Below are 21,405 nucleotides of genomic sequence, written 5' to 3'. Positions count from 1 at the left end.
TTCATATTTCTAGTGTTGTTTTATTTTTTTGTCCTTTACTGTAATAAAACTGGTAGAACATTGCAATATTCAAGAACACAATTTGGGATAGATGAGTAGTTGCTATTTATAAGCTGTCTGGATCTGACAGTTTCACAGAAGGTGCCCTGAGGCTGGGCAGAAATAGAAGTTGTTATAAACCTTTAGGCTGCAACCACTCTAGCCCCTTGTTCTCTCACAACAAAGGGAAGGAATTAACAAATGTATGATAAGGAGATGAATTGTGCACACTGTGCTAGACGTGACTGCTGCTTTTCTTATCTGGGAACTCTTGCTTTCTGCCCTCCTGTAGGTAAGTTAATGAAAGATATTTAGAGTGTAGCGTTGCACCTCTTGTTTTACAGGTGATTTCTCCCAGTGTGAAAAATCTTGGTTTCATCTTTAGCCCTTATTTAGTTTGTGATTATGCAGAAAAGAACCCGTGACAATTTTTGATCTTTCATCACTTGCTTAGGCCTGAATTGTGAGCAAGTACAGTCTTTGAGCACTGTAGTATTTGGTCCAAAAACTCACCATCTTTCCATGCTTGTTTTTCTTCATCGGGTAGCTGTGTTATACAGGATGCATGTAGTAGCTTGCTGATTCACTCTCACACAAAGTCAGCCAGCAGCTCGTCTGGCTCCTGCCATCAGTCTCCTGTTTGGTGTGTATGTAATGACACAGAGGGAGGGCCTGAAATTGATAAAAGCATCTGTTGGGAGGAGATGGCAGAAAATCTGTGGTTGGGAGCAAAATAAGAAGTGATGTAGTCTGCTTAATTAAGCTGTGCTCCTACAAAGGATTCAGAAGAGATTCAGCAGGAGAGTAAGTGGGGGAACTCTGCTTCAGCTCTGCTACTGTCTTCACACATAAATTACAGTAATGTAGGAGGAAGTGAGAGCAGTTAATTTTCTTTTTAAAACCGAGGCACATCAACTGCTGCTTTAGAGTAACAGTGAATAAGGGAGGCAATAGACTGTCTTTTGTCTTTCTCCCTCAAATTTCACACAAAAAAAAGGGAGGTGTCTGGCACATTTATGCTTAAAGCAAATGGCTTCATGTTTAGATTAAAACCCCTTTCTACTGAGGTTTATAGGCTCATAAATCCAACCATGTGTTGTGACCCCAGTACTTGTAAACTGTGTATTTAACAGGAGAACTTAGTGTTTGGTGAAATTTTCTTCTGCTTTGCTGACAGGAGGCAAGCCACCAGCTTCAGCGAGCGTATACACGTACAAGTGTGTATCTTGCAGCACCCACAGGAAGAAACAGCATGACTGCCCCAGGCTTTCGTTGCACTTATGCGTTTGATGAGATAATGAAGTTGCTCTTCTTGTCCAAGGTGCTGAAATGCTTTTCAGCATCAGCGAGAGACGCTAGGCTTCTTTAACATCCACTGTAGTTTTTGAATTGCAGTGTGGGAAATAGTTCATTCACAGCTGGAAGGGAGGTGGCAGTGAGACTTTCCTCCCTTCACCATCTGGGAAATGAAGGAGAAGAGGTTTCAATGGGGTTTAGAGGTCACGATTTAAAATTAGTTAAGCTGTCCTTTTTCCAGGCTGTTTCAAAACTGCAGGGGGGAAAAAAAAGGCGTGAGTAACTGTATGGGCTGTGTGTAGTTTATCACACATTTAACTGATATTTGAGCATCTAGGAGCAAGAGACCGAAACCCATTTTTACCAGTCTGTGGAGAACACACAAAGCAATGTTATGCTGAAGTATGCTGAAGAGCTCACAGCTCTAACAGGAAAGACAAGACAACCTTGAGAGCCTTGCTGCTTATACTAGAGAATAGCTCAGTGAGATGCCCAACTTTACACACTGATTTTATCTTCCTTTTTCTTCCTACTTCCCAACACAGTAGATCTCACCCGAACTGCCTCCTCTTGCCTTTTCTTAAAAGTTTCTACTCTTTTCAACTGTGCTTCTGTTTCTGTGCAGGATTCTGCTGGTTTTCCAAAAGAACAGTCAGGATATAGGAAGGGAAAATAGGGGAAGGTCCTACAAATCCTTCTTCCTTCCTTTCCTTCTCGCATAAGAGCCCAAATTCTGGTTACAGCTTTAGGCTTTTTTTTTTTTTATTCGTTCGTGAAAGCATATCAGAATCTGCTCCGAGGAAAACAAAATACAGACATGATACAACCTTTTGTTCATAAAGGGCAAGCTGTACTACTGAGATGGGAATTGATGTGCCTGTGACTCTTCAGAAACACCAGTTGTACTAGTGCTTCCGTTTTGTTCAGGTGGGAAGGACTCAGATATTGCAAGCGATCGGTAAAAGGGAACAAAGATCATGGCAGTTTCTGGTCCAGCAGTGAGGTGCAAGAGCTTGAAGAATGAAGCCTGCTACATTCTGTCACTTGCTCTGGTAAAGGATTGGAGATTGGAGTCGGCAGAAGGATTCCCTTTTGAAGTTACTTGTCAGTAGCAGCTGTCGCTGGGGTGGCGATGGTTCAACCCCAGCACAGAATGACAGCACAGGGACACTCTTGACTTGTTTTGAGAGGCTTCACAGTTGAAAGGTGTGAGAGAAGCACTAGAAAAGATCCCCTGCCCTTTCTCTCTCAGCAATGCCTCTGACTCTTGCTTCTTCATTGGGGAAATTACAAGACAAGCGTTGGACAACTGGGTGCCAGCTGTCTGATGGAGCTGTACCTCTGGGGAAGCGTGCAAGAGACCCAGGGAAGGGTTGCTCTCATCACAGCAGAATTGTCAACAAGCTTTCTGTTACTGCTGGTAGCCTCCGTCTTTGGGCACGGTGCCATCGTACTGTCAGCTGTAAGGAGCTGCTGTCGGGGACGACTGGGACGCGCTCATCAGCAGGTGTCAATCGGCAAAGAGGCCTTTGGGGGCAAGCTTCAGCGGATGTAAATCAAGCAAGCTGGATAGGGCCAGATTGTTATGGAAACTGGCACAGCTCCACTCGTCCCTGCAGCAGCTGAGGATACGCACCCTATACTTCACGTACGATTTCGTATAGACACAAAGCAGTGGTGACAGCTCCTCTTGGCATTCTTGCTTGCAGACTGGGATTTCGGTGATGTTCAGTGAAACATCTTGTGTAGCAGGAGGCTGGAAAGGGATAGTGCAGCCTCTGCGAGGGAGAAAGAAACTCTCAGATCTGATTTGCAACAACAAAAAACCTGCAGGCCAACTGGCCTGCTCTTCCAAATGAGGTTTGTGCCCTACAGTGTGTATGAAGCATACCAGTGTAATTACTGTATTTCGAAGTTCAAAGGAAAGAAAGCTGCTGAATTATGCACTACCAGTCAGGGTTACTGCCAGAAGCTATGAGGAAGCGAGGATGAAGTCTGGCATCGCAGGAGGTGGCAAATGTCATCGGAGCCCGGTGGAAGGCGTGAGGCTGGTCTCTCTCTGATCTCCCTGGGACATTTCTTCCTTCGCACAATAAGTGTGATAGCACTGGGGGTACGTCCTAGGTGCTGTGCTATGGGGGTTGATTAAGTTTTATAAAGCACTCAGATACCCGACGGTGTGGAGGAGGGCAGGATTTCGGAACTCTGTCCCATGGTCAGTGCTGAATAGTTGCTTGTAATGTAATTGCTGTTATCTGGGTTTGACATCAGCTCTTTGTAGCAATAGCTTTGTCCCAGAGGCATCCTGTTTCTGAATTGTTTACAATTACAAGCTACATTGATCCTCTGTCTGACCCATAGCACAATTGCTAAAGCAAAGCTCTGAAGTGCTGGTTTGGTTGTGTGGCCACCAGTCTTTTTCCTACGCTGTTACTGACACGCACTGCAAACCTTGCCTTCCCTTAGGGGGAGTTTCTTTAGAAGATTTGCAGCGTATCCTGGATAGGTGTGAAGTCCTAGTAGGAATACATTAATCTGCAGTTCGTGTTCTCACAACAGCCTGGTACTGCTTATTTCTTCTCCAGTCTGGTTCCCCCTTTCCCTCCAAAAAGTTCTATCAGGATTAATTTCCACAATTTGTAGGCACCAAAGGCAGCTCCGCCATAAATCCGAAGGAAGCTGCCTCACATTTACACGTGGGTCTGTGCAGGACCGGCTGCTGCTGGAAGAGAGCATGCCCTAGTTAGAAGGAATGCCCGCATCCCTCCATGGCTAACATGCAACTGTGGGAATCTGCCGCAGTGAAAAGAGCAGAAGAAACAAAATGCCATTAGGCATCTGCTTTTATCTGCATGAAAGGCCAAGACTGCAGCATGGCTTTAGCACCTCATGTGTACGCCTGGGACAACAGGACCCTCCTCTGAGTGTCTGAGCCATGAACACAAGTCCAGGTTGCTGCGAAGCGAGGCAGAGCACGAGCACTTGATGCGTCTCACGCTGCTGTAAGTGCTTGTGTCTCGGTCCTTCCCCTGCTGCGGACGTCAGCCTGCTGACCTGTTCTGTGAACCAGCTGATAAATGAATTCACATGCTAGCTTGTTCCAGGACCTTCCATTCCTGCACACACTGACTGAAATTCCTCACCTCGCTGAAGGCAAGTTCCCAGCGGAGCCTTCTGGGTCACTGTAGGCACCCTCCTGGCCAGAGCCTTTCTGTACCCTCTTCAGAAAGCAACCGATACAGCTCCAGAGAGGAGTTCAGCTTTCAGGTGTCCTTGCTCTCTCCCCAAACAGTGGGCTGCTTTTGTCTCGTGCTTGTTTGGGACCGCCTGTTCCCTCCTCTCTTTCCTGCCCTCTCTGACCCAGCTCTCACAGCACCAGTGATTCACAGCACTTTGCTCATCCCTGGGGGTGCTTCCTCTCTGCCCGTAGAGCTTATCAGTGCTAAGTTTCTCTCGTTCAGCTTTTCCAAGTGCTCTTTTCCGTGTGCAGTCCTACTCTGACCTGGCTGTGAGATTTCCCTGGGGGAGGTTTACAGCTCAGTGTGTTTATGGGAGCAGCAGTAAAAATCCGGCCGCAGAGATGCTTTTTTCCTAGATTGCCTGCCCTCAATTAGGTTCTCCCAGACTGTAGGGTCTATTAACATGCTGTCTGCAAGCCAATACAGACTTGTTCCACCAGGAACTGGCTTGCTGTTAGTACTGGACCCACCTGGCTTTGGGTCTGGCAGCGCCAACTCTTCTTGCCATTTTTAGCACGTTCCACTGAACCCATTAGGGTTTTGTGCCCCGGGGGGCTGACAGGGAGGGATAATTTACAGGGTCTTGGTGCGTCCGTGCAAGTTTTGCTTGACTAGGTAAAATTCAGCTCCAGCAAGGGCTATTAGTGTTAGAGCATGAGGATTGGTTGTACTTCCTTTCGTAGCTGGGCATGGGGAGCCCAGTGTGGAGGGATCCACCTGTGTTCCCAGTAGCTGCAGCAGGAAGAAGGTGGCTGCAGGGCTGTGTTTGGAAAGCCTGTTTGAGGGGACAAAGCTGTGTTGTCCTCACAATGGCTCCCCAAAGCCGTTTACCAGCAGGAGGCCCCTTGATTTATAAAACCACCTCTGAATAAATGCAAAGTCACTGTAGCTTTTCCCTACAGAGCCGTTTCGTGGTTGCTGCTGGGAGCCTTGATCTGGGAACCAGTTTTGCTAGAGAAACCCCTCTGGACGCTATTGCACGGAGTATTTTGTCTTTGGCTGGCTCTGACTCGGAGGAGATGTTCCGACACGTCTCAGGAGGTGTTGGTTCCTGTTGCAGTGGAGCAAAATGATTCCCTCGGGCAGGTTTCTGCTCTTCTCGCCTAGGGAAGAATCACGAGGGCCAGCACGGCGGGCAGCATCAGGTGCCTCTTGGAGGCCTTGTCAGCAGCACGGGGAGTGCCTGGGAGGGCAGCTTGTCAGAAATGCCATGTGTGGCATAGGCCTTTTAAAGGGATACAGCAGCCTTAGCTGTAAACAATGTGTGCAGGAGTGGTGTGCCACTCAGCACCCCATCTTATGGTGTCACTGTAGCTGGGGTTTCTGAGAGCCGTTGTCAGCAATTTGCATGTCTCTGGCACCTCTGCCTGCCTATGGCCTGCCTCAAATATCATTCCTCTCTCTACAGACCCCTTCGGTGGGGGCGTGTGCGCCTTCAGCAGCTGAGTCCAGCCTGGTGCTGCTGTGTTCTTAGGCCCTGGGAACAAGACCCTAAATCAGATCCTCAGAATAACTCAGTTTCTAGTGGGATGTGGGATCACAGGACAGTTGCACACTGCCTGGGCTCAATGCTGGTGCTGCAGCTGACCGGGGAACCCAAGCGATTTGGTCTGTGGGATGCTAACTGGTTGTGGTCTTGGCAACATAACCCTATTGGGGGGGGGGGGGCAGTGGCAGGGAAATGGGGTTCGGGCCAAATTCAGATCAGAGGTGCGAAATTAAGCTAGAAAGGTTTAAATGAGATCTGTATCAGGCTTGCAGTCTGTGTGTTAGCCATGTTTAGAACAGCTGTGTGAGGGGCCGTTCCCAGAAAGTGATAAATGTTATACCCAAGCTGCTCTGTAATAGGAGTGACCCCTCCTTCCCTCACATATAGAAATACTGTGATAGGATTCACGCCCTCTGAGGATCCTTCAAGAGGAACTGGGGCTCAGCGGCTCAACCCCATACAGAGTGAAACAAGACACAGTCAGTGACGTATCTTTCTGTTGATGCTTGTAGCCTTTATTTGGTCAGTGCTAGAAAGCATATACAATGAATTCCCTTTCCTCCCTCTGGTTATCTTCTTACTTGTGAAGTTTTGCTATCTTTCTAATTTCTTTTCTCATAAATTTTGCTTACACGAGGGATTTGTGGCAGTGGAGTGGCAATTGCCTTGACTGAATAAGCTATATCAGCAAAAGGACTCTCTTGTTACTGAAACCCTGTCTACAGGAGGGCTCATGTTGGTCTTCCAGTGGTGAGCAAGCTTTTTTTTTTCCTGATAATGTTATAATTTCTTAGTGAAGAGAGGGAAACTCTAGTGAAAAACTCATTCTCATTTCTCCCAGGTTCATACTTTCTCAGTATTGTGTAAGATCCAGCCTTGCGGGTACCAGAGTACCAATAAAACGTAGGCTTTTGACTTTAGGAAAATACAAGAAATTTAATGCAACAGACAGGAGAGAGGTCCAGCATAGATGTCTAATGTGTTAGTTTTATTTAAAGATGGTCTCTTGGTGCTAGAGTAAGAAATGTTCTTTAAAAAAATCAAATAAATAAATAAATAAATAAATAAAAATAGGAATAACTTTCTGTTGACGAGTTTAGAAAGCATCTGGCTTTCATCTTGGGAGGAACAGGTACTGTAAAGCATTCTTCAGAGCACGGGTAGGGAAGTTGTCCTAATTCTTCCTGGAACCTGCAAGCCAAACATGCAATAAATGTTATTTGAATCTGTTTGTCTCCCGGTATACGCCACTATTGCCAGCAGTGCTTTTATCCATCAAATCAATAGACACATTTTCTTTTGAAAAACCACTACTAGCTTAAATTTCATACTGAAGTGAACTCCTTTCTCAAACTGTTTAACTATTTCTTATTATTAAAGACTTAAATGAAAGCCTGCTCCTCCCTTGTTGTCTAACACAGGTATAGTCTGTTCTGTTCACCAAGATGGCTTAGGCTGGACTCACCATTGCAACCCATTCCACTCAGGGAGCCAATTCTGTCAATTCTCCTCCCGAAGCAGCCAGAATCTCTCATCATCCTGGGCATCTGCATCCCCCTCAGTCTCTTGAGGAAGGGGTCCTTGTAGGACAGAGGGGTGTTGGGTGCTAGCTTGGACTCAGTCTTCTGGTCATCACTGTCATCTATGAGTTCTGGTGGGATCTCCTCCTGGGTTTTGGGCTCTTGCAGGTCAGGATTGGACTCCAGGGCTTCAATCAGTGCAAACTTATCCTCCAGTCTCTCCAGCAGAGCCTACAAAAGAAGAATTAATTTCATGAAACTCAGAGTTTCATGGTCATTTACTAGTCCTTCCGCTCATCTGATTCTGCATTCACCTATGGCCCTAAAGCAACCTCTAGGGAGTCTCTCAGGTTGTATTCTGGAGTTGCTGGTGGTTCTTGAGCTCTGCAGTAAATCCACTAAGTCCACACTAATTCCATTTATGGGAAAGTCTAGCCAAAAGCTGATAGAAGCTGTCTTCCACAGCAGTGTTTCTTACTGGCAAGGTTAGAACAGCTCTTGGCAGAGAAACAAAGAAAGGCTTGTGTTGCACCAGGACATAAAGCTCAACACATCAGTGGTACACAGTCTCAAAGTACTTCTAAATTCATAGGGACCCCCACGTTCTCAGAAGTTGCCTGCAATGCTGCTTGTCAGCTGTTGGCTTTCTCTTCTTTTTCTAAGATTGTCTGCTTGCTTGTCACCACTTGCTGTTGCAGTGGGCAGCACTGTGAGAAGCTCTTGGTGTCTCCACTAATCCCTGCCCCAGGAGTTGCTGGATTTCTGCTCCTTAAAGTAACGTGCATCTCCTTGAAAATACCTATGTGAAAAAAATGTCTGCTATCTGACTTCCTTCTGGGTACCATTCTCTATAATTTTTAAAGCTTTGAATAACCAGGATCAGGAAACCTCCCCAGGGGCAGCTCAACCAATTAGAAGAATCTAATCGTCCATCTCTAGAAGTAGGCTAGAGAGGAGTGAGCCTTACAGCTTGCTTGAGGGTGAGCGCATTTGGAAGCCACCCTCCTCAGCTAGCTGCTGGAGACAGCGAAGCCTGGAGGCATGAGGCAGTTTGGCTGACACTGTCCTAATTATCTTAGGGAATTTGGTCTTGGTCTGATGCTGCAATTAGCTGGCCACTGATACCATTCCAAGGAAATGTTGAAGTTGTCAGATTTGGTCTTGCAAGACTGAATCTTAAGTTTTTATTGCTTCCCGAACTAATATAATAATGTTCTCTAAGTATGACTCCCTGTTCTCTAAGTATCACTCTCTGTTCTCTTCGTATCACTCACAAAAGTTTGCATGTGGTAATTTTGTAGCTCTAGGGTCTTTTCTGGATGAGTCCCAGTATACAATGATACCGTTCCTCTCGATTTGCACAAGTTGTGCATCTTCTAAAAGTTTGCCTTCGGGTGCTCTGCTTTACCTCCTCAGCTCCCACCTACATGCAGCTCCGTTCTCTTAAATCCACAAAGCTGGAGCAATGTGACTGCCCTGCTCCTGTGGACCTGCCGTTTAGCAGGACAAACAGACGGAGCCCACCCGAAAGTTGTCTATTTATTCTCCTAGAGCTACTGCGATGCATTACTTTGTTCTCTGTCTGCGACATTGCTCCACTTCATTAAGAAACCTGAAGGGAGGTGGCTGTTTAAGAGAATAAGAACCAACAACCCAAAGCAGACAGCCCACAACATCACAATTCTGTTTCCCCAGGAGCTTGGGTGATCCCAGCGCCGGAGGGGATTGCTCTACAAAGCTTCATTAAACCCCTGTGAAGAACTGAGACTTCGTCCCCCAGCATGTGATCGCTAACGCGGCTACCTGGTTGTACAACAGAAAGGCAAAGACACCACCTCACACTCTTCTAAGCCCCCTGAAAGTTTAACCTTGCAAAAGCAGAGTCCTCACCTCCATGCTGGCCAGTTCTTTGGCAGGGCTGAGGCTGTAGATGGGGTTGGCTTTGCTGGACTGGAGCTGGATGAGAAGCAGCAAGAGGAAACCACAGGAAAATGAGCCCTTAGTGTCCATGGTGCTGCCTTCGTTCGCAATATGGGGCGTTCAAGCTGTTTCTTCTGAGATGGCTCTTCAGGTCTCTCTCTTCCTTGTCCTATCCTCTCTCTTCCGAAGCTTGTCTTTTATACTGTTTGGGTGTGATCTCTGCTTCCTAGGTTATCAGTGGATTTATCTGGGGCGCATTCCAGTTCTCCTGCAGGCATGCAGCTCTGTCAAGGGAAGATTCCCTTTATTAGCTGTCATTAGGCAGCAGCTGCTGTTGCTGAGGAATGTATGTCACAAGTCAGTGATTTCATGTCACTCCCCCTCCTCTTGATACCAGGCGCTGTGATTACATAGTCCAGTTGGAAATTCTTCGCAATTTTCTTTCAAGAGACCCCTATGGTCAGGTTTATGGAGATGGGAAGGAACCCCGAAATGGCTCTAAACTCTGCTCGATCGGAAGATTTCTGTAGGGAAATTACCTTTTATAGGGAAAGCAAAAAAGCTTTTCAGATGAGCACTTGGTGGAGAGCAAAGGCTGAAGGATACTTTTAGGACACCTAAAGTATCATGCGCACTTTCCTTCTATATATGGCATACGCATAGACACCGCATACCACGGAGTGTGCTGAAAATCACAGGTTTGGGCCACTTCTCTTTCCCCATTGCCGTAGAGGTGAGATCAGCGTTGAGTCTCTGTATTTGTGTGTTGCCAACAACAGAGGCGCCCCGATCCGCACCTCGTTACAGCCGCTAACGTCTGGACTGACTGCGGGGACACCGAGTGCCTCCAGCCCTCAGGCACCCGACTTCGGCACCATGGAAAAATTAGTCTTTATTAGCAGCTACACATTTAAATCAATGGGATTTCTTTAGACTTCGATGGTAAGGCTTGACCTTGCATTAATAAAATGTGAAGACGAGATGGTCAAATTCAGGAATAATTTTCTTGTACTAGTTTCTAATACCATTGTACCAGAAAGCAACTTGCTCGGTGAGAACTTGAAATAAATGGCTTTCAGTGTTGTTCAGCAAAGGTATCAGAATCTGGCCCAAAGGAAGAAAGAGTGAATTTTGTGTTTATGTTCGTTTGTTTGGGGAGGGGGTTAAATGAAACACTTAGTTAATATTTATATCTTTTGAAAAGCATTTATTTGTTTCTTTGAGTGCTGAAGCTTTCAAGATAAGCTGAAAACTGCCTACGTTTAAATGAGAAATTACAAAAATGCAGATTTGCTGCAACTTCCTCCTCCAGCATTGTTTTTCTGTGTATAGTGCAAATAAAAGTTGCTCTTTTTACATAATTATGGGAGATTTCTAAATAATAAAGCGTATTGTTTGTGCTGCATTTTCCTAACATTTCTTGTTATTTGACTTAGAAACAGGAACAAATATATAAGGAAGTTGCATACGTAACAATTTGCTAACTATTGATACGAATATAGATCTTGAGAGAATCTCCAAGGTAGAGTTACTTAATAATAGCAGAATGATAACATATGTTTCATGCCCTAACATAGTGTTTGTATACAAACGTGCACACACTGTTCACATGATCAGCTTCCCAAAATTATACTAGAAAGGACATTCCCAAGGTTGTGAAATCAAGCTCAAACACTACTTTTTCCTAATATAGCATGAAGTCAGCTCAACTCCGCATGTGTTATTATGAGAACACTCCCTATTTTTTCCTCAGTGCTTTTTTTTTACTCAGTACATAGAGGCAGTACTAATTTATTTTATTATTCTGTGTCCTAGCCCGATCTTATTTAGTCCTATTCAAATTGTGGTTAAGAAAGTATTAAGAACCTGATAGCTTTTTTATCGACACTCCAATGCCGCAGTGTCTGTATAGTTCACTAATTAATTACAAGTATTTTCTTTCTGCTCTTCTAGGGTGTGTGTTTGTTTATTTGCACAGGGCATTATCTTCATTTTCTAAACTGAGAAAGGTGAGAATTCATTAATACCGAGTGTCCAATTTAAGATAACTAGGGTCTGTTACTGTTCTATTTTTTGTTTCTTTCCTTTCACCCCCCCACATGCCAAGTACTCTCTAGTGCTGTCTCTGTGCTAAAAAAACGCTGTCATTTCATCTGAGTTTTGCCTGGGAGCTCAGCACATCTGTAAAGCAGCCCCTGGGTCACAAACCCAGCTCTAAGAAACTGAGGAACATGGTATCAGTCCCAGTTGTGAGAAATTTAGCTTTGAGTGACCTGTCCCTGTGAAACAATCTAATATTCCAGGATTTCTTTTAATAACCTGGACCAAGAGATACTCCTTTCTTTTACTGGCTGGTTCACTTTCCATCTTCCATCTTCTGCAGAAGATAAATGAGATCTAGGGGCTCGACTTCAGCCTTGACAGTATTTTTCTAAGATGGGGATGTTTGTGTGCTATTCCTGTAGGATGTATGAAAGTATCTAGATGAGATAAAATGGCTGACCCTCACAGGAGCTCTTGTGTTTACAAAACCAAATTCTGCCCTCTATTATCCATCTCACATCTCTGCCAAAACAAATGGAGCGTAAAATGTCAGAACTCAGCTATAAAATTCACTTCTTTGTTTGCTTGTGGTATCTCAGTATCATCACCCTTGCAAGGCTTGCATAAACTTCAGGCTTTACAGTCCAGCGATGGAGAGACAAGCCCAAGTCATTGCCCATGCTCTGCTGGCCATTCGATCGGTAAAAACCCTGCTGGGGGTCTTAACAGAGCAGTAGGTTCTTATTAAAGTTGTACTGTGACCAGTTTTGGAAGAGGAAATCGGCACATTGTCCCACCCAGCCCCGCAAGGTACGGGACAGGAGGTATGGGGACTCGAGGCTGCATTAGGAAGCAGCACAGGCTGTTGAGAGCAGAGAGGGAGAGCACCAAGGGTGCTGCCCGCAGCCCAGTGTCCGGATCCCTGTGAGGAGGAGGATGGCGGATGGACAGAGCTCAGCTGGGGGTAACTCTGCCCCTTCCCCAGCAGGATGAAGCAATGCCCTTTGTTCTTCAGCCCTGTGAGGCTGCCCTAAGGGCTGATGTTTTGTGGATCCCTTCCACCAATACACCTGTTGTAACCGATGCCTTTGCCTGCTGCACATCCTTCCACGGATGTCCATTTTGTTGTCATAGTGCAACTGAAGACTGCTGGAGGGTGGGCTGACTGTAAAGAGCCTCTGTAGTCCTGTTCTGGGTTAGAGGCTGATCTGGATTCCTTTCACCCCCCGGTGACCAAACCCTTTGACGAAGCTCTGCCATGCCCTACCCAAGCTCTCTTTCCTTTCAGTTAGGTCAGATTAAGAAGGAAACAAAGAGCCGAGGCGGCCAGCGTGGGAAACAAAAGCAGAAAGTAATGATGTCTGATGAGCTGCACGCACGCCGTGATCCCAGGACGGGCCACGCTGCGACTAAGATAAGTGGTGCCTCACTTTTTCCACTGGGGAGGAAACTTATCTTCATCCCAGCCACCCCTTGCCCACGGGGCTATGGGTTAGGGTGCGGGGTGGCTGCTCCCGGGAGGGGGCCGCCTGTCTCCCTGTCCGTCTGCGCAGCCTGCCCGTGCCCCGCAGCCTTGCCTCGGGAAGCCGGAGCGGGCTGCGCAGCGCCCCGCGGCTCACGGCGCTTAGCACGGGTTAGGCCGGACCGCGCATCCCCCGGGAGGAGGGCAGGGAGGCCGAGCCGAGGCCGGGCTGGGCCGAGCCGAGCCGAGCCGAGCCCTCTGGCGTCTGTCCCCGGTGCTGAAGGCCGGCTGCCCGGGGCCCGCAGCGCAGCCCTGCCCGCCGCCAGCTCGCTCCGAGGGGCGCCGAGCCCCGTGCCCTCGCGGGGCTGCCGGCAGGGCTCAGCCCGGGCTGCCTGCGACAGGACCCGACAGTGCCCGACAGTGCCGCCACCACCCCTCCTGCTGCCGCAGCCCTCGGGCTAAAGCTGCCCCGGACCCGGCGGGATGCTCCGGCCCGTGTCAAGGACCCTCCGTGCAGAGGAGGAGGAGGGCTCTGCGGGGGCTTTCCGTGTGCTACACCGTGACCCCAGAACCCCCCAAACCACTCACAGACGGCCACGCTTTGTACAAAAGGTTTATTGCTGCGTACCCCAGCCCCGCGGAGGCTCCGGGGGGAGCGTGGCTGCCCCGCGGCTGGACGCCGGCCCGGAGGCTCGAGGATGCCGCTCCCGGCTTCAGCTTCTCCCTCTCCTCCAGAAACCTGGAAGAAAAGGGGAGGAGAGCTGCGGGGCTGCCCCGGCGCCTGCCCCAGACCCCTCGGCTGTGGCAGGCGGGGCCGAGCCGGGACCTACGGGCTCTGTAGTGGTTGCATCCCAGCCCCGTCTGCGCGCCGATCCTCTCCATCCTCGTCCCAAAGCAGCCGGAGAAGTGCCTCCGTCGGGAGGAGGAGAGGAGGCTCCTCCACCGGCTCTGCCCCTCCGCCGGCTCGGTTGGGCTGGGGGCCGGGAGGGGGGTCCCCGGCAGGTCCCACTCGGGGCCGCCGTCCTCAGCTCCAGCCTCCGGCTCGTCCTCCGGAGCCGGCCCCCCTTCCTCCTCCCGCAGCTGCCCCAGCGCCTCCAGGAGGTCCTGGGGGGGAAGGAGAGGGAAGGAAGGAGCCGTGGCAGGGGGACGGGGAGCCCCGCTCCTGCTCCCCCGGTCCCCGGTGGGACGGGAGCGGGTGGCCCGCCCCGGGAGCCCCGGCCCGCCCCGGCCCCGGCCCCGGTACCTGCAGGGAGCGCAGCTCCGCGCCGTGCTCGCCGCCGGCTGCCTGAGCCCCGGCCCAGGGCAGGACGAGCAGCAGCAGCCAGGCCCTGCAGCACACAGCCGGCAGCTGCATCCTATCCTATCCTATCCTATCCTATCCTATCCTATCCTATCCTATCCTATCCTATCCTATCCTATCCTATCCTATCCTATCCTATCCTATCCTATCCTATCCTATCCTTATCCTTATCCTTATCCTTATCCTTATCCTTATCCTTATCCTTACCCTATCCCACCCTACCCTACCCCAGCTCGCCCCGTGTTTTTGCTTTGCCTACGGATGCCTCCCCTTATATCCCCACTCTCTGCCCGGAGGGAGCTCAGCTGCCTCCTGCCAGATCCCCGCAGGAGCCGGAGCCCTGTCCCCCGGCTCCGATAAGGGAACTGGTTACAACTGGCCCCGCAGGTGACCCTCCAGGAGAGGGGGGTTCCCTGAGTGCAGCACCTCCTCCAGAGGGAGAGAACAGCCCCGAGTCATCTCCTCCCCTCCTGGCAGCACTCATTTTCCCGATGATTTCCCCCCCCCCCTCCACTCTCCATCACTGGTAGGTAGGTAGGAGGTGATGCAGGGGAAACACCTTGTGCTTTCTGCCAGTTTGCTCTGCCTGACATCTGCAGGCACACAGGATCCGTGAGCTGGCCCAAGCAGGGTGTTGCTTTCCCCTCCAAGGGGTGAGGGATGCATCGTTTCTCCTTCATGGGAGAAAGAAGAGGGGGGGAGCAGTCTGTAGCAGCTCCCAACAGTTTTTCCTTCTCTGTATAGATATTTTTGTGCTCTGTGAATAGACCAAGGTCTGAGGCTTGCTCTTAAATTTTCCTTCCTTCCAAGTTCATGTGATGATGCTTGTTGCCTTCCTCTGGCATTCCCCACAAACCCACCCCTCTATAGCTAAGAGTTACTAAACTTCTAGTGGCCTAAGTCTGCCTTGAGCAATGCTACAGCCGACCACTTTGCTGGACAAGTTACTAGCTCTCCAGTCGTGCCTTGGCTATAGCAGTGAATCAGTCAACCACCCTCTCCCCATACTCCACCGTTTTACCCATAAATGATGGTGCATTCTGACCCTCACAGATGGGGTTGGAGTGAGAAATTCCTATGGAAAAAGTGTTCCTTCCAGAAAGATCGGTGACTTTGCCCAAAGAAAGATTTTGTAGAACTTTGGCTTTAAGCTCCCCAGACAAAAGCGTTGCAATTACCAATTTGGCAACTGTAACAGGCGGCCACTTTGTACGAAACTTTCTCTTATTTTGCCTCAGAGCTTTGCAGCACTTTCTTATTAACTTTCAGCATCTCTCCTGTGTGAGTGGCAAATTTCAAATATAAATGAGTGCAATTTCTACTGGTCCTGGGGTGCAAATCAAGATGACCCTGTTAGATCCTTACAGAATTCAGTGAGTGGAGCAGCAGACAGGGTCCTTTCAATCACTGCCTGGGTGACATTCGAGCAATTACAGTAAGTCTATGCTTTCTGCACCCCTTGTTGGCTTAGACAGACACTCATAAATCTCCCTGGTTTCACTAGATATCCAGTGATTTCCGCTTGGGCCTTTAGCTCTGAGTCTGTCTTTAAGCTCAGCAAAGCCAAAGAAAATCTTGCCTCTGACTTTAGAGAGTTTTGAACCAACCTTTTGTGGACTTTTACTGCCATGTGTTGCACAATCAGCAACATATATTATGTTTCTACATCCCCCCTTTTTGTGTATGTGTGTGTCTTTCTGTTCCACTAACTTGCTTACAGCTGACATAATTCATCTTAGATTGGAAGCAAACCAGCAATGTCAGATGGTATGGGACTGTGATCTCTGTTACGGTCTTAACAGCTGGCAAATTATTTTTTTTTAAGGCTTCACAGTGAAGAAGAATTCAAAGAAGAATGGCAGAGAGAAAAGAGGCACTTATTTTGAAAGTATGGCGCACAAATGAAGGAAAGAGCTGTTACGTTGATACAGAATGAGAGCAGATAGGTAAGGTGAGGGTGTGGAACATCCTCGATTTTGCATGTAGGACAGGCAGGAGTAGGAAGGGGTAAAGCAGTGAGAGTGTACGTGACCAAGACAATTCAGCCAGACAATTCAGATAAACTAGACCAAATCTTTGTCGCTGCCTAACATCATTTATAAATAGGTACCCAAAAGGAGACACTTTTGGAAAAGATATCTGTATGCTTTTTTCTGTGTGGCAGTCACTTTACTGTAGGCTTTTCTTCTCGGCTACTTCTGTAACTCCAGCTGGTAAATTTCTGCTTAGCGGAGATGGAAATCACACAGCTAGAGGTGAGCTTCCCCTGTCTGACTGGCATACTAACATCAAAGCTTAGCCTTGATTATTTAAATGCTAATAGAACTCAGCAAATTACCTAAAGTACAAACACACCTGGCTTTGGTCCTAGGGATCTAATTACGGAGCCTTTTATGTGAAATAAATTGTTCTTAGTTTCTGAAAAGTGGCTTTTTAAAATATTCACAGAAAATGCCAGGTGAGAGAATGGCACATTACAAGTTCAGCCTCTGTGGGATTGGAGGTCTTATCAGTCTCATCTTCTGTAGGACTCTGTTCACAAGTGGGCAGCTCAGTCTTCAACATCTTCTGATCTCTGTTATTTTATTTGCAAATATTTGCAGTGCAGCATAGCTGAGTTTAGAAACAGGATGAGGATGTTCAGGAAACAGACCCAGCAGCACTCACCCTTTATTAGGTTTTTAGTGTATTCAGTGTTGAAACTCCAACATCAAGAAGCTTTCGTGTTTATGAGAATACACCTGCTCCTAGGGTTACTGAGGGGGAGATCTCAGACCCAGCATCGTTAGGAAGAAGGCAGTAACCTTCCCGTTGTCACCAGCTGTCACAACATACTAGCTCTTCATTGTTTGATGCTCTAATGTCAGTGGGCTGTGTGGATTGACCTTTCTACCATATAGGTTGCACCTGGGCCAGCCTTAGGGCTAGCACACCCAAAGAGGGAATCTATTTAAGAAATCTAGGTGCTTCCTGTCAGGTTTCCTACAAGTAAGCATCTATTTCTTGTTATTGTAAATTCCTGTGTATTAGGGGAAAATAAATGAGATTCTTTTTCTGACCGTGTGAAGGTCTGTTAAATCAAATTTCTCTGCTCATATTTGTGAGGGATAGAGGTTTTTGTATGATGGAAGCTACAGAAAGGGGGAGTTTTATCTCTATGGTCCAGCAAGGCTCTAGACCTCCAGGAGGATTTGCCCATGAGTTGCTGTGCAGTCTATGGGGCTTCCATTGAGAAAAGCTGTTCACGTTGATCATGCTGCATCATTAGCATCAAGGTACATGTAGCCTGTCTATTGAAATGTGAATTATGCTGATAAATTGAGTCATTGTTTTATCTTCCATTCCCCCACTTTAATTCTTCATCTGATTAATAAAGTGCTTCATGTTCTTCTTGTTTTGTTTAAGAAAGGCAGCACAGAGTACAACAAGTGAATTACGTGGCCTATTCCACTGTTTGAGAGCTTGTGCTCAGAGGTGCCTATGTAGGTGATGAGGCTATTCCTTACCTGCAAGGAACTGTTTAGGGTGTTTTCACTGTTGTTGCTGATTTGTTATCAAAGTTAGCTTAAACACAGTAAGTAGCAAATAGCAGAAGACCTCATAAAGACTGATAACTAGAGAGGCTTCAGGATATGTTGTTGGATTTTCTGCTTAGGACTTGTGGCTCTGTCACTTTGTTGATAGCCTTGTTACCACTGGTCTGAGGAGATAAAGATTCTGAAGGCTGAAATAGCCATAGACAGGTAGAATTAATGCTAGTTTCTATATATGCAAGAGATTGAAAGGAGAAAAGATTGCAAGAAAATATAAAGAGCTGTTGGTAGCTTGGGCAAGGGGAGACCCTCCATTAACAAATGATTCTGTGCTTTCTTGTCTCTGGTAGTCAGCTCTTAAGCGTTGAAATGTACTTATGGGCTTGTACTATTGATGTCCTTAATAGAAGAAGTCTGTGGCTAGAAGTGAAAGCTGTATATTGAAACACGAGCAAAGAATCAAACTTTCCTAGTTTGGCTCTGAATAGTACTCCAGCGGGTCCTGGATAGCCTTCATTCCATGGGAATTGTGATTGGAAGGAGCAGAACCGAAGCCTAGAGTCCTAATGATTGAGACAGGCCCAGAAAGTAGAGTTCTGGATGTTCTGTGCAAGCAGGTTTTCTTAATGAGAGCTGAACTGCCAAAAAATCATAACACATACAGCTAGGGGATTGTTGATATGCATGCTTTATGTATATGCTTGTGCCCTGTGTCTTTATCCAGGGGTCCTATTAGGACTAGGCTTACTACCACAATATTTTCTTCCAGAAGCATCTGTCTTGTGGACAAGAAAATGGGAGGAGTACAACTGTGTAGCCCATCTGTCTGGAAGTATACAGTTGTGCCTTCATTTGTGATTCTTGGTGTAGACGTTCACGTGAGCAGCCTTACAGATTTCCGTGGAGCTGCTTGCAGGGTTCAAGCTCTCATCAACATCAGGATAGCACAGTCATGATCTTGGCAAACCAGCTTTCATACAGAATTCCTTTTGCTCAGGATGTTTGCCATGTATCTGTTCTCCAATTTATTCATAGTTCGATTCAGTGAATACTTGGCTTGCCTAAAAAAAAAAAAGAGCAGATCAGATGTGTTTTTTATATAATCTTGACTTTGCAAGTCATTTTTCTAACAGAAAAGTAATATCTAGATTTGCCTATGGAAGAGTAGGGTACCCTTGAACTTTTGTCTAAGAAGGTTAGCATTTTTTAGGGACAAGATGAGATATACTAGTAAGAAACACATTTGTTTTCATAAAAATGTCTCATTCCTCTGTCAATCACAGATCCAAATGCAGAGTAACATCTTTATAATGATGTCTGCTAATACAGCTACCCTTTTAGTTCAAATTTAGTTCATTTGGTCAAAGACTTGGTGCTTTGTGTCCTGGATTCTGATTATTCTCTTGTGAAGAATGCTATACATATGTTTAGATAGTTGTATCTTAACCTGAGTATAAAGGGCTTGTTTGGCTGTGTTTTGTTGTTGTTGTTTCTTTGCTTTTTGTTTTAAGAGCTGTTAAAAATACGTTTTTACCAGAAAGCAGCTTTCAAAATGTTTGACTTCTAGTGCGTTGTGTTTAATTGCAAGCAGCAACACTGCTTCACTTTCAAAAATGGTATGTGAAAGGGAATCACAGCAAAAAAATGAAGCAAATCCACCCAGTTATGGGAAAGAGTTTATTATCCATGACATAATGGAATTTGTTCATTTATACATTTAATACATAAGCAAAACAAATGTTTTGGTACTTAAATTTCAGATGGATGTTCACAAATCATTACTTTGGTACAAATAAGTGATACAGCAATAGGGTATTCTATTCTCTCTCCCCTAAGAAACCCAAGGGAGAGGTGGGGTGCAACTTGTTCAGTATATCATCTGTAGATGGATGATGTGGATTGGTGGAGCCCATGCGAATAAGGGCTGAATATATCACTCAGTGCCAACACGTCCTTTGAACCTTCAAAGACAGTCCTGTCAAGAAAGAGGAATAAGTAAAAGAAAGGGAAGTGGTTGGGATTTCACACGTGGAAATTAACTGATTTCTTACTGTTCTAGGGACAGGTTCATCTCCAATGTTCTGTTCAGAGGAGTTTCCTTGGATTGACACAAAGATCCCTAAGGAGCTGGTGAAAACCTCTCTGATCTGGTTTCTGTGGCGAGATGAAATGCATACATCTGACTTGGAGAAAGGAGTGAAAAGCAGGTAAAGCAGAGACATGGCTTTTGCAGGTTCTAAGTGTGCATCTGATGATAATGAATTCTGAAGAGGGTGAAATTGGTAAACTGTGTTTGCAATAGGAGGGCAAAAGTTACTCTAAGGCACCCTTTCCTGAATTAAATCAGGTCTTCTACATATTTATACAAGTTATAATCAAATATGCAAGCCATCAGCCTCTGGCTTTCTCTTACCATAGTAAGCAGTTAGCATCCCAGTCCACTCAGTGACCCAATTCTGTCCAGCTTGACACCAAAACAGCTCCTGGATAGGCCCTTTTTGCTTCTGTCTTGATATGGCTGGGGTAAACCTAGGAGCTCACCAAGGAACCTCCGGACAGCACTGTCCCCAATGGATGTGCCCCCGGGCTGGTCCCTGGTGTTTCGGGTCCACTGGAACTCTGCATCTCGCTGATCAAAGGCATCTGTTGGGATCCTGTCATCTTGCTCATGGTCCCTCTCTTCTGAAAGCAGTGGATGCTCCAACTCTTCATCTATCAATTTGGACAGACTCTGAGAGGAGGGAAAAAAAAAAAAGAAAGGTATAGGGACGAGAGATGAAAATAAAGGGGTTTTGAGATCTTTCTCATTATTTTTGTCTAGGCCATGCTTGGTGATAAGTTTGGAGAAACTTTTTTTGGTCTTGTATCAAAAGATGAAAGTACTGAAGTGATTTCTGAAGCCAGGGCTGGTCATCTTTAGCTGCTTTTGACCCAGTAAGCTTCTCTGAGCTAACACCATACTCTCACAAAATGCTGTAAGGCTCTCTATACACTGTTACTGTACTCTATTAGTTCTAAGCTGTCAAACTGCTGGTTAAGTCTTTCCTGGAGCTGGGAGTCTGGGGTGTGGCATAAATTGTGAAAGGCAATGAAAGAGGCTTGATCAAGAGTGAATATATAACAAGAAAAAATGGTTTGGATACCTTGGAATGATATGAGTAGACAGAAGACATGCTGAAACTGGTGCTAGAAGGATTCTGTGGTTTTTTTTTTTACAGGCTGGGAGGTTACTTCATATTTGGGAACACCAGATCACTAGTCAGGTAGCTGAAATCTTTTTTTTAATGACTTAGAATTCCTACACACACAAATACACCCCTGTGCGCGCACACACTTTCTTCCTAATGCTCTTCCTCTGGGACTGCATTGCTGCACTGCAGAGCCAAGGAGGCAGTCCTCCTCTTAGTCACACAGGCCCAATCCATCAATTCCATTTTCAGCTTTAACTAGGGCTTTGAGAGAAAACAGTGCAGTTCTCTGCTCTAGAGCTATAGTTAGGAGTCCTTCAAGGCAAATTTCTTTCACTTGAGAAGTTTACTTCACTCAGTCACAGAATGACCCTAA

At 46.6% G+C, this 21,405-nt stretch overlaps 2 protein-coding genes and 1 long non-coding RNA gene across 5 annotated transcripts in view; 1 reads left to right on the top strand and 2 right to left on the bottom strand.

The window, feature by feature from the left end:
* Window positions 1-144: 144 nt before the first annotated feature.
* Window positions 145-11,619, bottom strand: LOC308181364 (natriuretic peptides A). Of its 2 annotated transcripts, XM_080564584.1 has the most exons (3): window positions 9,474-11,619; window positions 7,529-7,814; window positions 145-7,254 (listed from the first exon to the last, which is right to left on the bottom strand). In XM_080564584.1, the coding sequence occupies exons 1-3, from the start codon at window positions 9,591-9,593 to the stop codon at window positions 7,238-7,240; spliced, it is 423 nt and encodes a 140-aa protein (XP_080420710.1). In that variant the 5' UTR covers window positions 9,594-11,619; the 3' UTR covers window positions 145-7,237. The 2 variants fall into 2 exon arrangements, with proteins under 2 accessions (XP_080420710.1, XP_080420709.1); XM_080564583.1 differs by having other exon boundaries at window positions 145-7,814; window positions 9,474-11,618.
* A 1,988-nt stretch (window positions 11,620-13,607) lies between these two features.
* On the bottom strand, window positions 13,608-14,801 carry LOC308181222 (natriuretic peptides A-like). Its single transcript, XM_080564155.1, has 3 exons — window positions 14,252-14,801; window positions 13,839-14,112; window positions 13,608-13,747 (listed from the first exon to the last, which is right to left on the bottom strand). The coding sequence occupies exons 1-3, from the start codon at window positions 14,360-14,362 to the stop codon at window positions 13,722-13,724; spliced, it is 411 nt and encodes a 136-aa protein (XP_080420281.1). The 5' UTR covers window positions 14,363-14,801; the 3' UTR covers window positions 13,608-13,721.
* Window positions 14,802-17,302: 2,501 nt separating this feature from the next.
* Window positions 17,303-21,405, top strand: part of LOC308181225 — a 41,744-nt gene continuing 37,641 nt past the window's right edge. For both annotated transcript variants that reach the window (XR_013941371.1, XR_013941372.1), the window contains exons 1-2: window positions 17,303-17,583; window positions 19,901-20,048. This is a non-coding gene — a long non-coding RNA (uncharacterized lncRNA). The remainder of the gene's footprint in view (window positions 17,584-19,900; window positions 20,049-21,405) is intronic.

The sequence above is a fragment of the Anser brachyrhynchus genome, assembly GCF_964034855.1.
Source record: "Anser brachyrhynchus genome assembly, chromosome: 21".
In the NCBI taxonomy this organism is placed as follows: domain Eukaryota; kingdom Metazoa; phylum Chordata; class Aves; order Anseriformes; family Anatidae; genus Anser; species Anser brachyrhynchus.
Note: the sequence above shows the minus strand (reverse complement) of the source record. Positions and strands in the feature narration are given on the sequence as shown.

Coding starts and splice junctions, on each gene's coding strand:
- LOC308181364 (XM_080564583.1), bottom strand. CDS start 9,593: ATGGACACTAAGGGCTCATTTTCCTGTGGTTTCCTCTTGCTGCTTCTC. Junction 7,815..9,473: donor AAGAACTGGCCAGCATGGAG/GTGAGGACTCTG, acceptor CTTCTTTTGTAG/GCTCTGCTGGAGAGACTGGA.
- LOC308181222 (XM_080564155.1), bottom strand. CDS start 14,362: ATGCAGCTGCCGGCTGTGTGCTGCAGGGCCTGGCTGCTGCTGCTCGTC. Junction 14,113..14,251: donor CGGAGCTGCGCTCCCTGCAG/GTACCGGGGCCG, acceptor CTTCCCCCCCAG/GACCTCCTGGAGGCGCTGGG. Junction 13,748..13,838: donor ATGCAACCACTACAGAGCCC/GTAGGTCCCGGC, acceptor CTTTTCTTCCAG/GTTTCTGGAGGAGAGGGAGA.